We start from the raw sequence: 14,099 nt of genomic DNA, 5'->3' as shown, positions 1-14,099 counted from the left end.
AAATCCTGATGGCTTTTGGGGCTGGGTCAGAGATACCCGCTGCACTCTGAACAGTCCCACCCAAGGAGGAAGTTTTTGTGCTTTCAAATCCTCTGGAACCTGCACAGAACGCGCTGCTCGGTTTCAGGGGCTCCTGTTACCGGAGGGAGCAGGGAACAGTTGTGCTTGCAGCGACCGTTGGAACAAAAGCATCGGCCCTCACTAAAATTGTCTGCTGATCCGGGGAGACGTGCATCCTCGCGCAGAGCTGAATAAAAGAAATGCTTGGGTTTCTTTCCTGATACGGGGTTCGCAGCTTTTCTCTTTCATCACAGAAGGTCTGTGCACGTTAATAGCCGTGGATTTTAATGCTGAAATATGAATCGGTACGGTGGATTTCACTTTTAGCTGGATAGCTGCAGTTAAAGAGGCGTTACGTTGCTGCTTCCGTGCTTGCAGTCAGCTCGGATCTCCTCCTGGATGACTGCGGGGAAATTCACAGACACATTCTGGCGGTGGGAGGGTGGCTCGGGTGGGTCCTTCTGCGAGTGCAGCTTTCCTCGCGGTGCAACATTTGCTAATCTTTGGCAGAGCTTTAGTCCCGGAGCCCGCTGTCCTCTTGCTGTACAGCTTTCCTGACGTTGCTGAAGTGTGCGGAAAGGCACATTTCAAACCGAGGGGCTCCTTGATCATGGTTCTTTGTCTTTTGGAGCACGCCCTATTGGATAATAAAAGTGTAAGCTCTCAGGTACGCCGTGGTTAGTGTCGAGCTGGGAGCTGGAGCCTTTTGTTAAAGTGCTGTGAGATTTGTCTCGTCCAAAAGCGCCGGTGAAGTCTGCCATCTCATCGGAGACAAAGGTCTGGGCCAGGAAATCCTGGTCGTAGGAAGACGAGAGCAGAGTGCGGTGCGTGCTGGCAAGGCTGGAGTGAGAGCACTGGGGTGACAGAGAGGATGGCTCCCCCCAGGTTGTTACAGCGCTTGCCCAGATTTAGGTATTACACTGTATTCACGTCGTAGGAGCGAGATACACTTTCTGTTTAAGTTGCTTTTTTGACGAATTGCTTGTGTTACAAAGTGTTTCTGTTTTTCTCAGTTTCCCTGTGCTCTTCAGCAATGAGGATGAATTCAGCTAAGCTTTTGCAATAGAAGTTCCCCGGACTTAGCGCTTGCTCTGAGCAGCTTTCAGCATCTGACCTGGGGTGCGAGGTATCTTAAACTTTGCCATTCTTTCTCTTTCAGGTTGCAAAAGAATTTGGTTTCAGGAATAATGGGTTTTCTGTCTACACCAATAGAAACAGGACAGGAGAGATCACAGCATCACAAAACAAATCCCTCAACTTACTGAAAATCAAGTGAGTCCTGACAGGGAGTGCTGGGGGTGAAGGGGGAGCTTTGTACAACAGGGTGCCTCTGCTCTCAGCCTGTCTGAACTCCCCCCCCCCGAGCTGGGCAGCAGCAGGCGCTATCACCTTACAGCAGGCCTCAGCTTTCAGAAGTCGCTCAGCAGCTACTCGAAGAGGCGAGCTTGGCTGACGTGCAGAGCCGGGGGGTGAGCAAACTGACGAGGCGTTGGGCCGTGGCAGCCGTTTCTTAGCTCTCTTCTTGCCTTCTGCTTGCAGGCGGGGAGGCAGCACCAGGCCTCCTGTTTGCTCTTTCGCAGCCCGCAGCGAGCTCCCTCATCCCTGCTCTTGCTCACGCTACGCTTTGGGTGGTTTTTTTTCCTGCCTCAGTGCCGGTCTGATAACCCCCTGCGCAGAAGCCAGGGTTCCCGTTCTCCTGCTCCTGTCGTAGCCAGGTCCCTAGGGAGGTCGGAGGTGCCACGTGGTGCACGCCCCTTGTGTTTGGTTGGGAATGCCTTTGTTCTGTTAATATCAAGAACGATGTTAAACCGACTTAAAATATCAGAGCTGTTACTGCCGTGTGCAGCTTCTCACTTGAGCGTCGCAGCACTGGCAGCTGCCCTGGGAGGGCTGTGACAACGTGCGCAGGATCCACGTTAGCCCCTTTCCCTGGTGGAGCTGTTGCCTCTCTCCGTGGGCTCCTTCCACTTTTTCCTTTGTCCTTTTCTCTTGGCCTTTGCCGATGGAAAGTTGTCGTTGTGCAAATGCCTGGAGCGGAAGAAAGGTAGCTCATGGAAGGGCTTAGGAGAGCCACATTTGCTAGTCTGCAGCCCGCGATAAGTCACGCGCTGCTCCGTGGTTCGGGGGCTTTGCTGCCCAGAAGCAGGCGCTGAGGGTGTGCGTGGACGCGGATGTGGTTTGTGACGTGCAGCAAGCCAAGCACGCAGCGTTTCCCGCGCTGCGTAGCGCAAAGGGGCCGATTCCTCCAGGTGGTCAGGGTGAAGATCTGGCGTAGCTCAGTCCCTGGTGAAAGGGGATGGTGGAGAGGGCGGAGCGTGAGCCTTTCCAGCTGCCAGAGCACAGCGCGTGGCTTCTCGCCTGGGTTCCCACCCCAGTCTGGCTGGAGGCAAAGCCTGTGCCCGACTGACGCCCGCGTGTTGTTCTTGCGCACCCACAGGCATGGCGATATGCTGTTTCTCTACCCCTCGAGCCCAGCGGGCTCTTCCTCAGAGACCATGGACACCTCTGTCTCGCAAAGCCCGCGGCCTGTGGGGGCCCCCCAGGTGGTGGAAGATGACATCGACCAGTATCTGATCAAACAGGACGGGAAGATTTACCGAAATCGAGACCAGCAGCTGTAAGTACTGCGGGCTGCTTTGCTGCCGGCGCATCTGCGCCTCCCCAGGCGGTGACATCTCGCCAGGAAGCGCGCTCTGGGAACTGCCGCCCGAGCCGTTGCTTTATCCCTCGCTGCCTTTGAAACGTTCACAAGGGAAAACAGCTCTCGCCATTGTCCTGCAAGGTTAAACTGAGGCTCTGGCGAGCTGAGGAAGGAAGCAGATACCAAAACTCCAGGGTCTTTGCCAGGAAGGACTCATTCAGAGCATCTATTGTTTTGATCAAGGTGGCCCCTGTTAGGGGACTTGCGATCGTATATTTTGTGCTCTCAAAACATTTGGAGCTCCAGATTAAAAGGAATACTTTGAATTCTTCCCCGGGATGTCCTGGCAGCTGGTGCCGTGGGGAAGCGCCGGCTCGTGCTGCGTGTGTGGCACGCTGCTTCGCAAGGCCCTGGCAGCTTCTGTCCCATCTGGTCCCAACATGCGGCTCCCCGCTAGCTGGTCCCGAGGTGACAGGCGTGTGGAGCAGCAGGGCCAGGTCCCCACCTCGCGTGAGAGGCGATAAAGCATCGAGGCTGGGTTTGGTTTGTGAATCGCCGGCGGCTCCTCTGCCAGAGCAGAGCTCGGAGCTCTCGTGCCTTCCCCGGCTGCCCCGCACCTCTCCCTGCTGGGGCAGCCGAGGCGGCCCCGCGCAGCGCTGAGCTGTGCGTGAGGCACGTCGCCAAGGGTGTCCCGAGCGGGAGCCCTTCTGTGTCTTCACACCCAGCCACTCCCTATAAAGGAAAAACTAAAGAAGTGAGGGGAATGAGTGGAAGCCTCATCCAGTGTCAGAGATGTGGAATTTGGACTCGGGTCCCTGCCTCCTCTTGGTTTTTGGCTTCCTTTCCGTCACGTGCCTTTCTTAACCTTTCCGTGAAACCGGGGAGTCCATTTTGCTCGCAGAAACGCAGCAAAGTGTAACTTTGCCAAAACTTCGCTGCGAGAGGCTTAGATAAACAAAGCAGCTTGTATTTTTGTGCAAGCAATAATACAATGGTGACTTAATACCCCCATAAATCTGCACCGATGCTGCTAAAATGTCCTCTGTCTGCATGGTTGTTTTTTGTGGCTCATTGTTAACAACGTCCCAGTTGGCTCCTGGCCTGACGGCTGTACTGGTTGTTGGCTTGGGGCTAGGCCCCTCTGCAAAGCAGCTCCTGAAAGGGCTTGCGTAAAAATTTTAAAGGCAACCAGGAATTCTTTCTAAGACAGAAGAGCTCACCCTGCCCCATTGTGTCGTCTTCCATATGGTTTATCTTTGGTGCTGCAGCAGCAAGGGAGTTTGGAGGGACGTAGCCTTTACGGGGAAAATCCTATCTAACCTTTTCAGGCTGATGATAAATGAGGGAAACGTCGCGTTATTGAAACAATAAAGGCAAAACCCACCACTCCGTGGCAAAAACATCGTCTTTAACTTGACCACATTTTTCAAAAGAATAAGTGAAGGTATTGTTCTTAGCAGGGAGCCAAAGCCCAGTGGCGGATATTTATGATAAAAAGCGTGTGTCTGGGCTTGTTCCTGTATTTGTGAGTGCATATCAATCTAAACGTGAAGGGATGCTGGCGTTCGGCGCAGTGCATTAGCAGCCTTTAGTGGTCCTTTATGTACATTATCTGCCACAGTACTTTGTTAAAAGCAACGCTGCAACTGGATCCCATCCATTTCGTCTTCAGAAGAGCCAACATCCATACTGCTCTCTAGAGGCCTTCTTTGGAAAACTAGCACTGACCTGTTCCGAGTGCTGGGGCAGAGGTGCACGGTTTCATGGTGGCTGTTTGGTGGTTGTTTTTTTTTTTTTGGTTTTAAATTGATCGCCTCAGGAGGAGATGTTTTCCCCGCTGTTTTGTAACTTCACCCAGCAGGTCTTTATCTGCCCGATAAGCACATGCTCCCCTGTTTGTTCCAGACCATCCTCAGTGACTGATAAAGGATGAATGTTTTGGTTGCCTTTTTGTTGAATTTACACAGGCCGGCCCTGTGACACGCCTTTAAAATGCTTTGAATTGAAATACAACCTCAACGTGGGGTTGTAAAACTTGAGAAGCTGTGATCTGCCCTTGGTTCACGTGGCTGTTCAGAGCAGAGTTGTTTGCCAGTGGCACAGACCGCGGGAGGGTTTGATCTTGACCTGGGACTCTCACATTTAAACTCAAGCTATTGCTGTCTCCTTGCACGAAATTATTTTGTGATGACCGCTCCGTAATGTCCCTTAATAGGTGGGGGGGGTTGCCCAGGGTAATGGGATTTTACTGAGCTTCTACGCCAAAGCTGTTAAACTGTGGAGGTCACGCAGACTAACTTTTCCATTCTCAGACGAGACTTGTGCTAATTCTGTTCCTCTTTGCGTAGGTGTCGCCACGGCCCCCTGGGTAAATGCGTGCATTGTGTACCGCTAGAGGTAAGAGCCCCGAGAAGGTCCCCCAGAAAGGCGCGCGGGAGCGTGTCACCCACAGCTCTCGGTCTGAACGCTTTTCCTCATGGCGCTGCCCACACGGAGATGGCAGCTCTGAGTCAGAGTCCTGCCGTGCGCAGGCAAAGGTGCCGGCTCACGTCCAGGACAGCTGAAGCTCCAGGCCTTCGTGACCCTGGGTCTGTCCTGGTTAACGCTCTGTTTTTCTGCGGTAATGGTTTTAACAGAAGGTGCTTTAGTGGAGCTCCAATTTTCCTCCCTCTTCGCTCTCGCCTGGGTCTTCTTGTTTCAGCCCCTCTCTTCACGCAGCCCAGCACTTCCCAGTTTAACCACACATTATTCAGGTTGAAGGCAGCTTCAGCGACGCCTACAAACGTGCTAAGCTGTGTAATTTATGGCACGAAGCGGTGATCCCTGAAAAGCCTCTGCGAGCCAGGATGGCTGTTCCCCTGCTTCCCTGCCGTGTGCTCTGGAAGTTCTTTGGCCTTATTTGAGCAGCTGGGCTTTTTGTTTGTTGTTACATATTGAAAGGAAAAAGCGTTTTGCCTTTGAGGCTCACTCTTGATTTGTGGAGCCAATCTGTTATAAAAGTAGGAGGCGATAATAAAACTCGCTGTTGTAAAGTCCCACTGTTCCTGTCACAGTAGTAGCTGCCTTGAAAAAGAGCCTAAATTTTCTTGATTGTTTCCACATTGAGAGCCGGTGGGGTTGAATCTAGAACATCCATTTGTTTAGCGATCAATGTATTATCAGACAGGTGTCTGACCTGGCTTTTCTTTGTGTGGTGTTTTTGGCAGCCTTTTGATGAGGATTATTTAAACCATCTGGAACCTCCTGTGAAGCATATGTCGTTCCATGCCTACATCAGGAAGCTGACCGGAGGGGCAGACAAGTAAGAAAATCTCAGTGTTTAAGGGAATATAGTTGTAGGGGTTTTTTTTTGTTTGTTTGTTTTTTAAAAAAATAAATCCCACACGGTTCTCACTGGAGTAATGTTGGACACAGCTTATGAATGTCAAACTGAGGAGAAAACACTTTTTTTTTTTCTTCTTTTAAATAAGTTTTTTGGTTGTGGATTTTTTTGTGTGTGTGTGGCAAACTAATTGCTTCCAGGAACACTACTGATGGGGAGGGAAGGCCAGATGGAAGGTAAGAGGTTCCCTAATTACACCAAGCTCCAAGCCTGGGTCTCAACCTTGCGGAGAGGCATTGAGACTGCTGGAGCTGGGGAGCTTTTATTCACCAACCACTTGTCATATCTTCAAATACGAGTAGGGCAGAAGGACGAGCCTAACGTTCCTCAGGGCCTGATTCTGTTATGTACCATGCTCCACGTGCTCTCAGAAACCCTTTCTTGTGGTGCCATGGATCACCACCTCCTAATGGGAAAAGAAGGCATCCCTGCCTCTTAATGGGGTTGAGGATGCTGCGGTGAAGCACTGAACAAAGAGGAGGCACAGAAACAAGTATGTGTTTCAGCCTCTGATGCCTCAGTGTGGCACACGTGTTCTGTGAAGGATCTGAAGTCTCCTTTGGTGATATTGGCGAACCCACCCTTTTCTGAAATGCAGCTCCTTTAAATAAATTATGTGGGGATGTAACCTTCTCCCTCCCATTCCTAAATGCTGTTGGGAATTTTTTAATGTTTTCATGAGATGTAGCTCAAGCCCATAATACTTTGATTTGAAAGGAACTTCCCTTTACAGGAAGCTTTGCGCACATGAAAGGAGCTTTAATTTGCCCTAGCAATATAATCTATTACTTGCCGTGCGCTGCATCAATTATTTAAGCTGGATCCCATGAGTTTTCTTTGTCTTCTCTTGCTTGAGTACCTGATTAGGAGGTGGGCTGGGGAGCACGTGTCGGCCTCTTGACCTGCCTCACTAAGTGGGCAGCAGAGGTTACCTGGGGACTTGCAGAATTCCTGCATCCCCAAGGAGTTTGCAGGGGCGCTTTGAGATCCTCAGAAGATGCAAAACGTCGGTGTCACCGTGTCTCCTCTGTCCTGCTTCCTCAATGATTTTTTGCTTCTTTTTTTTTTTTTTTTGAGACCCAGAAGCATTTACCGTGGTAACAGCAGCCTTCTCTTCTCCTTCTTGCAGGGGGAAATTTGTTGCCCTGGAAAACATCAGCTGCAAGATCAAATCGGGCTGTGAAGGGCACCCTCCTTGGCCAGAAGGCATTTGTACGAAGTGTCAGCCAAGTGCCATCACTCTCAATAGGCAGGTGAGACAGTGCTCGCAGGGGCCCTTGAGCTTAAAGCTGGGAAGAGTCTTGACTTTTATTTTTGGAGAGATGACTTCAAGAACAGCCAACTTGGAGCGGGAAGCCTTTGCGTATTGGCAGTTGTTGGGGAAATGGCTGTTAAGGTCTTCAGTCCTTGCAGAAAAGGACTCCAGAATCTATCTGGTTCAGCAGTTTCCTCTTGATGGGAAGGACATCTGAGCTGGCACCACTAGCAAAGAATCTCCACTCTCTTTCCTCATGGGATCCAAAGGCCCACCCGCTGTTTCTTCTTGTTTCCTCTCAAATTTCCCTGTCCCTTCTAGCTGCAAAAGCTCGTGGGATAAGGGCCCGAGTAAAGACGCCAAGCTCAGGGGGTTCGGGGGATGCGCAGCGCTTCCGCACAGCCCAGCCTGCGCTGAGTTCTGCGTGTTGGGCAGGGGGTGGTGCTGGACGGGGAAGCTGAAGCAGAGTGGTGCGGGACGGGGAGGGAGCCGGCGTTCCCTGCTCCTGCGGTGGCAGGGTTCAGCTGTGAGGGGTGGCGAGCATCCTATGCTGCTGGGGGCTTCGGGGGAAGGGTTTGGCGGTGGGCAAAGGAACCCGACCTAGTTAAGGATGGCCTGACGCTTGGACTTTGTCAAACAGAAATACAGGCACGTTGACAACATCATGTTTGAGAACCACACAATTGCAGATCGCTTCCTAGACTTCTGGAGGAAGACAGGAAACCAACATCTTGGGTATTTGTATGGCCGGTACACAGAGCACAAAGACATCCCTCTGGGGATCCGGGCGGAGGTTGCTGCCATCTACGAACCCCCGCAGGTAATACAAGCCGTGTGCCCTGGCCTCACTGTCGACTCATAATCGGGGAACACAGAAACACTTTTCTGTTTGGGAAACCTCTTGAGTTATTTCCAACTGCAGCTCCGTAAGGAAAACAGTCCCGTGAAAAAGATGTTGTGATTTACGTCTTGCTGTGCGCTGTCGTCACTGTTGGTTATTGCCTCTGAAAGAGTTTTAAAACCCAGATTAGCTTTTTATTACTCTTATATTTTCTTTTACGTTACTCTGTGGTCAGATGATTTAAAGCTCGGGAGACGTGAAAACAGTGGGTTTCACTTGTTATGTTTTCCTTGATTACTGGGTTTCCGAGGTTATGGTATGGAACAGTCCTTAAAACAAATTCTACAATAGGGAAAAAAAAATTGTTGGCCCTTGCTTTGATTTCTTATCAGCTGTCCGGGAATACTTAAAGCGGCTTAATTAGACAAATAAAGTCTGCCACCTTGATTGAGGGGTGGAGGATAGGACTGGAGACCTCGGAGCTGTCTGCTCCCGGCTCCGGGGCGGGCAGGAGCGGCCGCGAGTCCCCGCTAGATGGTGCAAGGCACCGCACGGCGCCGCGCTCAGGCTCCGCCAAGCCCGTCCCGTGGGCTCCAGCGAGAGCTGGTCCCCCGGTGCCTGGCCTCGCAGCAAGCCAGAAAGCTGAACTCGGAGTTACGGAGCTGAAAATGGAGCTGGCAAACGTGAAAAGCTGCTCTGCCCATAACTCAGGGCTTGGTTTGAGTCTGAGCTTGCCTATTGGCTTCTTCTCTGCTGAGCAGAGTCACTTTAGGAGGTGCAGACCCTCGGTATGTGAATGTATTGTGGTGGTGGGGATTCTGTGGATTGTGTGTTTTCTTCCTCTTGGTTTCTGCAAGGTTGCTAGAGTAAAACGCAAAAATTTGTCCGTAGAAACAATACGTGGATCCTCAGGACTGTGTGTTTGAGAGCAGAACTGCAAACCTTTTACAGACTCTTCCATTTATTTCAAATATCAGCACAGCCATGCCCTCTGTGTTTCAGTATCTCTGTTAAGCCCGTGCTTTGGAAGTTCGTATGTTTTCGTTGCGCACAGTAAAAGCAAGGAAGCTTTTGCTCTCCTGGCAAGCAGTCTCTGCTGTGCTTCTTGGCAGAGCATCTCCCCACACGAGAAAGCTTGCCTCTGAAACGCACCCAGATGGAGTCGTGTTTTCCAGAACGTGGGGGGAAGGCCTGGGTGTGGGCTCTCGGATTCACTGGACTTCTGCCTCGGTGCGGCTCAAAGACTCAAACAAACGAAGCAGGAGTACAGAACTGGCAGGTTGAACAGAGCTTTGGAACATTATATAATCTCTCGCCTTTTCCAAAGTGCTCAGAAACAGCGCTAGCCTGTTTGGAAGTGCTGAGCAAGGGTCTTTCATTCATAAACCCCAGCACCGTTTGCAGACTTATCTGAAGAGCTCCTGCAGGATGGGTCTGTGAATAAAGGAGGTCTCTGGGGTGAAAGTCAGTGCTAGTGCTGAAGGGAAGACCCGTAACCCTGCTTCCACCCTCTGCCTCACTCCTGGTGATGGCTAAGGGTGCTGTGGCTTTTCCTGTTCTGTTTTACTAGCAAGATTTTATTAATTTTTTTTTCTGCAGATTGGTACACAGAACAGCCTGGAGATCCTGGAAGATCCAAAAGCAGAGGTTGTGGATGAGATTGCTGCCAAGCTTGGACTGAGAAAGGTTAGGATGCTGTTGGGTGTCACACGTTTTTGCATATGAAGAAAGTTGCTGGCAGTTCTCTTCAGCTCCACAGGGTTATTCGAGATCGTTTGGGCACATTTGAAATCTAGCATAAGTGTCAGTAGCTCGTATGCTTTCGGGTATTAAAAAAAAATAAAAGAGCATTTTACTGAGCATGAGCGTACAGCAGAGCTGTTCAGCTGCAGTCAGCAGTCCTCTGTCATGAATGACATCAAAGGGAATAGCAAAGAAATAGAAACACAATTTTCCCTTTATTTCTCCTCTGATAGGAGCCATTCCTGGTAGCATCTTCCCAGGGAGTGCTAATTGGGCACAGATGTAGCTGAAGTTGCCTTCTGAGTTTGTTCTTCCTTTTGACAGAATCTGTGCTCCACTTCCAGGAGCAGAGGCTCCTGCTTGATTTTGGTTCCCGTCTGCGGGTCCCGCCTCGTGTTGCTGCTCAGGCAGGCGGTGGGGAGTTGATTTGTACCTCGATTAGAGGTGCAGCTCCCCCAGCAGCTGAGCCTCATTCCTCCCTCCTCCTTGTGCCCACAGCCTGTCAGTAGCCCAATCAGGATGTACGGGCGCTGGGATCTCGGTTTGCTGACATCTCTCAAACCTGTACTGATGTTTTTCTGGTTTGGGAAATCTTTTGGTATCATGTGAATGCCAGGAATGAGACGTACACAAACAAGAATTGACTTGCTAGAGAAAACACAAATCAGAAAAGACTCGGTACAGTAGACTATAAACATCTGTGGTGAGATCTTTTGTTCTCCGAAGATAAGATCTTCAGCCTTTTGCCAGTGTCTGGAGCAAAGCTTCTGTGTGTGTTATTTATTTCCACGCTTTCCCTTTGCTTCTCACATCAGACATTTTTCATCAGAGTGATTTAACGTGCAGCTGACTGCCGGTTGCAGATTTTTGTCTCTCTGGGCTCCGCTAGGAACCTGAATCAGCAGTTCTCCCTCTGAAGGGTTAATGCTCCGGGAGCTGGTCACGAGGAGGCTGATGAGAGCTGTTTTTAGCACGTGTGTGGAGAAGGGTTCATGCAGCGGTGTGTGTGTGTGTGTGTGTGTACACATCTCTGCTCATATGTGCAAACAATGCAAAAAGCAGGAATGTGTTTTTTGGAACGGAGCAGACTGATTTGGAATGAATCATACTCCAGTGGGAGCACACGAGCTTTATCTTAGCTAGTGACTGCGAGCTTCAAAATGAGATCATGTGAGCTGCTTTGTCATCTGCTGGCGCTTCGGATGCCGCTTTGCTCTGAATGCTCAATAGGAAATGCTTTTTGCTGTGGGTGGGAGGAGTAGCGGCTGAGAGGCCTCTTGCAGCCTCCAGATCTTTCCATGAAAAAATATTCCATAGTGAAACATAAAGCTGCAGGTGCCCCCGGCCGGCCAGCTGGCATGCTGCTCCTGGAAATCGTATTCAAATGAGCCCGGCACAGCTGGGAGAGCCATTTCCTTCAGGCAGCATGCAGCAGGCCCTCGCAGGGCTGTGCGAGGAGCCAAGAACATCTTGTCCTGCTAGGAGAAAATGTATAAGCTCTCTTCTGTGGGTTTGGGGTTTTTCTTCTTTTTTTTTTTTTTTCTTAAAGCAACTTTCTCCATAACACTGCTTTATAGGTTGGCTGGATATTTACTGATCTGGTCTCTGAAGACACACGGAAAGGGACTGTTCGATACAGCAGGAACAAGGTGAGACTCAAGTGTGTCCCCAGTTGCTGCTGCTGATACCGAGGGTTTGTGTAATCACCTAAATGCTGATTCTGCCAAACGGGGCACTGAGCGAGCCAGGGCAGCACAGGGCTGGAGGTGACACTGGGACCGGAATTTTTGTGAAATGTGAATTTTTAGAAGCTGTCGAAGGAGAAGGAGCTGGAGCTCCAAGAGCACTGTTAGGGGGCTTGAAGCTGTTTGGATAGCAGGCAAAGCTGCCTGCAGCCCTTCACCCACTCTGCTTTTAAGAAAATTGTGCTCGTGGTTTAAGAAAAGTTAGTAGAGTGGAGAGAATGGGTTTGTGTGAGATGCAAGTTCAGCGAGCAAAAGTGATTCAGTAAGAGGATGTTCCTGTGGGCTGGGCTTTGCGAGGTGCGTGGTTTGGGTGCTCGGGCTTTGACCTCCTCGCAGTTTCCTGTAATTCTAAAATTGGCGGCGTCCCTTTAGAAGACGAAACCCTGTAACAAAGCGAGTGTGTGAAGGTGGGGGGAACTGAAAGCGGGACAGTCCTTCTGGCGAAAGCCACGCTCGGGGCTGGAGGGCTGATAAGTCACATTCTTTTCCCGGTCTCTGCAGCAGCTTTCTACGAAAGCACGTTTTACTGGGGTGTTGGTAGTTTTCTTTGGCCGCAGACCAGGGAAATAGGTCTCGGCTACATCGTGTTGTCCTTTCTATTGACATTTCTGCTCTTCCCTCAGGACACGTATTATCTGAGTGCAGAAGAGTGCATCACAGCTGGAAACTTTCAGAACCAGCAGCCCAACATCTGTCGCCTTTCTCCAGATGGTCATTTTGGATCCAAGTTTGTCACAGTTGTGGCTACAGGTATAAACCGGCCTCAGCTCGCCCGGGTCTCTTGATTACACTCGAATTATCTTTTGTTAATAGAAGGAGAATACGCAGCTCTGCTAGAGGAAGTTGAACGTCCTGGTCCCCATCTGTCCTATTTAATGAGGGTTTTGCCTTGTTCCATCAAGTAAAATGCTTTTTTTTTGTTCTGTTCCTTGTGAAGTCTCCTCTTCAACTATTTACCCTGTCCCCTGCAGGAAATTTAGTTGATGCTCATACCTGGAGCACCCACCTCTCTGATACAGAAAGTATTTTTTGCCTGCAGCCAGGGGAGTAGCTGTAGATTGCTTTTCTGTTTCAGATCTTTAAGTTCCAAATTCTGTTTCCTGAAAGCGGCAGCGCAGAACCACGGCGATCCAGATCCTGAAAGTTACTCTGGCTGGTTCGGCATAAAGGAGGGTCCTTTATCTCCCTTGTGCTGCTGTCAGGGAAACCCTCACGGAGGATTCTCTGCTCTGCCGTGCATGGAAGCCTTTTTTGTTTGCCTGAATAAAACAGAGAAGCCCGCACAATGCTTTGCTTTGTCACCTCTGATTTTAGCCATTTGCACAGCAAGTCTCCAGAGGCACTGTGGAATAGTTTGTGCTGCCTGGGCCGCGAGGGGCGATGCTGGCACATGCTGGGAGAGTTGTAGCATTAGGAGTTCAATCTGCTGTTCTTCATGGGATGACACGTGTATTCATTTAAAATTTCCCTGGAGCAGATACGCTGGGTTCTGGGTCTATTTAGCACAATGAAAAAAAAAAAAAACCAACAAAAAACATGACTTCCAAATAGCATCCAATATAAAAACTGAAAGTGTGATATTGTACTGCCTTTCTGAGCCCAGGTTTTGTAAGTGTTGTTGGAGCGTTTTTCAGCGAAAACGCTCTCTTTCAGTTAACAAGCTCGTGCAATCAGACAGCTGCCCCTGCATTCCAGAGTGCTAAACACATCAATCTTTCATTATAAATAAATGTGCGTCTCGCTCACTCTTTTTAATTTAATTTTATTTTTTTAAATTTTAAACAAGGGTGTTTTACTGAGAAAATGATGGCTAGCTTTGTTTAGGCCTTCCCCCATGTCTTGGTCTATGTTTAATTTCTAGGAGTGTTTGTTCTGGAGCAGTGAGTGATTGAGGTTAGAGATCAAAGGGAAGAAAACGAATATTTCCTCTTTTCTGTTCCAGATAATTTCATTCTCTTCTGTTATATCAGCCCATCAGGTTTCTATTTAAACACTTGATTCCTTCCTTTTGTGCAGTATAAATATAATTGGATAGTTTGCATCAACTTTGCCTTTAAATCCTCTACATGGATTAATTCCTCTCCCCTCCTGAATTCCTAGGTTTGGAAATAGTAATGTTTTCCTACCATCTGTCTGTATCTTCTCTTTCCAGTTGTATTCTAATGACATACGACCCGATGTTGCTTACATTATCCAAATTAAAGCGCCAAACATGTGATCTATCAGTGAGCCAGGGTCTTAATTTCCACTTTCCATGTCAGATTTCCACCGAGCCATCCATTATGGGCTGAGAAAACGCTTTTTCTTCTTATGCCTGACATTACTAGGTGACAAACCCTGAATCCGCAGCTCGTGGTACGCTGGAAATAAAACAGGCTTGCAGGAGATTTGTGCCTGGTTTATGTTTTGGAAGAGAGAGGATACCTGCGGGG

The 14,099-nt window shown here is 49.6% G+C and overlaps 1 protein-coding gene across 1 annotated transcript in view; it reads left to right on the top strand.

The window, feature by feature from the left end:
• Window positions 1-14,099, top strand: part of NPLOC4 (NPL4 homolog, ubiquitin recognition factor) — a 29,842-nt gene that overhangs the window by 2,293 nt on the left and 13,450 nt on the right. Inside the window, exons 3-11 of the mRNA XM_080561058.1 lie at window positions 1,220-1,332; window positions 2,498-2,677; window positions 5,050-5,098; window positions 5,908-6,002; window positions 7,213-7,336; window positions 7,979-8,158; window positions 9,779-9,865; window positions 11,500-11,571; window positions 12,291-12,417. Coding sequence (XP_080417184.1) covers window positions 1,220-1,332; window positions 2,498-2,677; window positions 5,050-5,098; window positions 5,908-6,002; window positions 7,213-7,336; window positions 7,979-8,158; window positions 9,779-9,865; window positions 11,500-11,571; window positions 12,291-12,417 — 1,027 coding nt within the window. The remainder of the gene's footprint in view (window positions 1-1,219; window positions 1,333-2,497; window positions 2,678-5,049; window positions 5,099-5,907; window positions 6,003-7,212; window positions 7,337-7,978; window positions 8,159-9,778; window positions 9,866-11,499; window positions 11,572-12,290; window positions 12,418-14,099) is intronic.

Source organism: Anser brachyrhynchus (genome assembly GCF_964034855.1).
Source record: "Anser brachyrhynchus genome assembly, chromosome: 18".
Taxonomy (NCBI): Eukaryota; Metazoa; Chordata; class Aves; order Anseriformes; family Anatidae; genus Anser; species Anser brachyrhynchus.
Note: the sequence above shows the minus strand (reverse complement) of the source record. Positions and strands in the feature narration are given on the sequence as shown.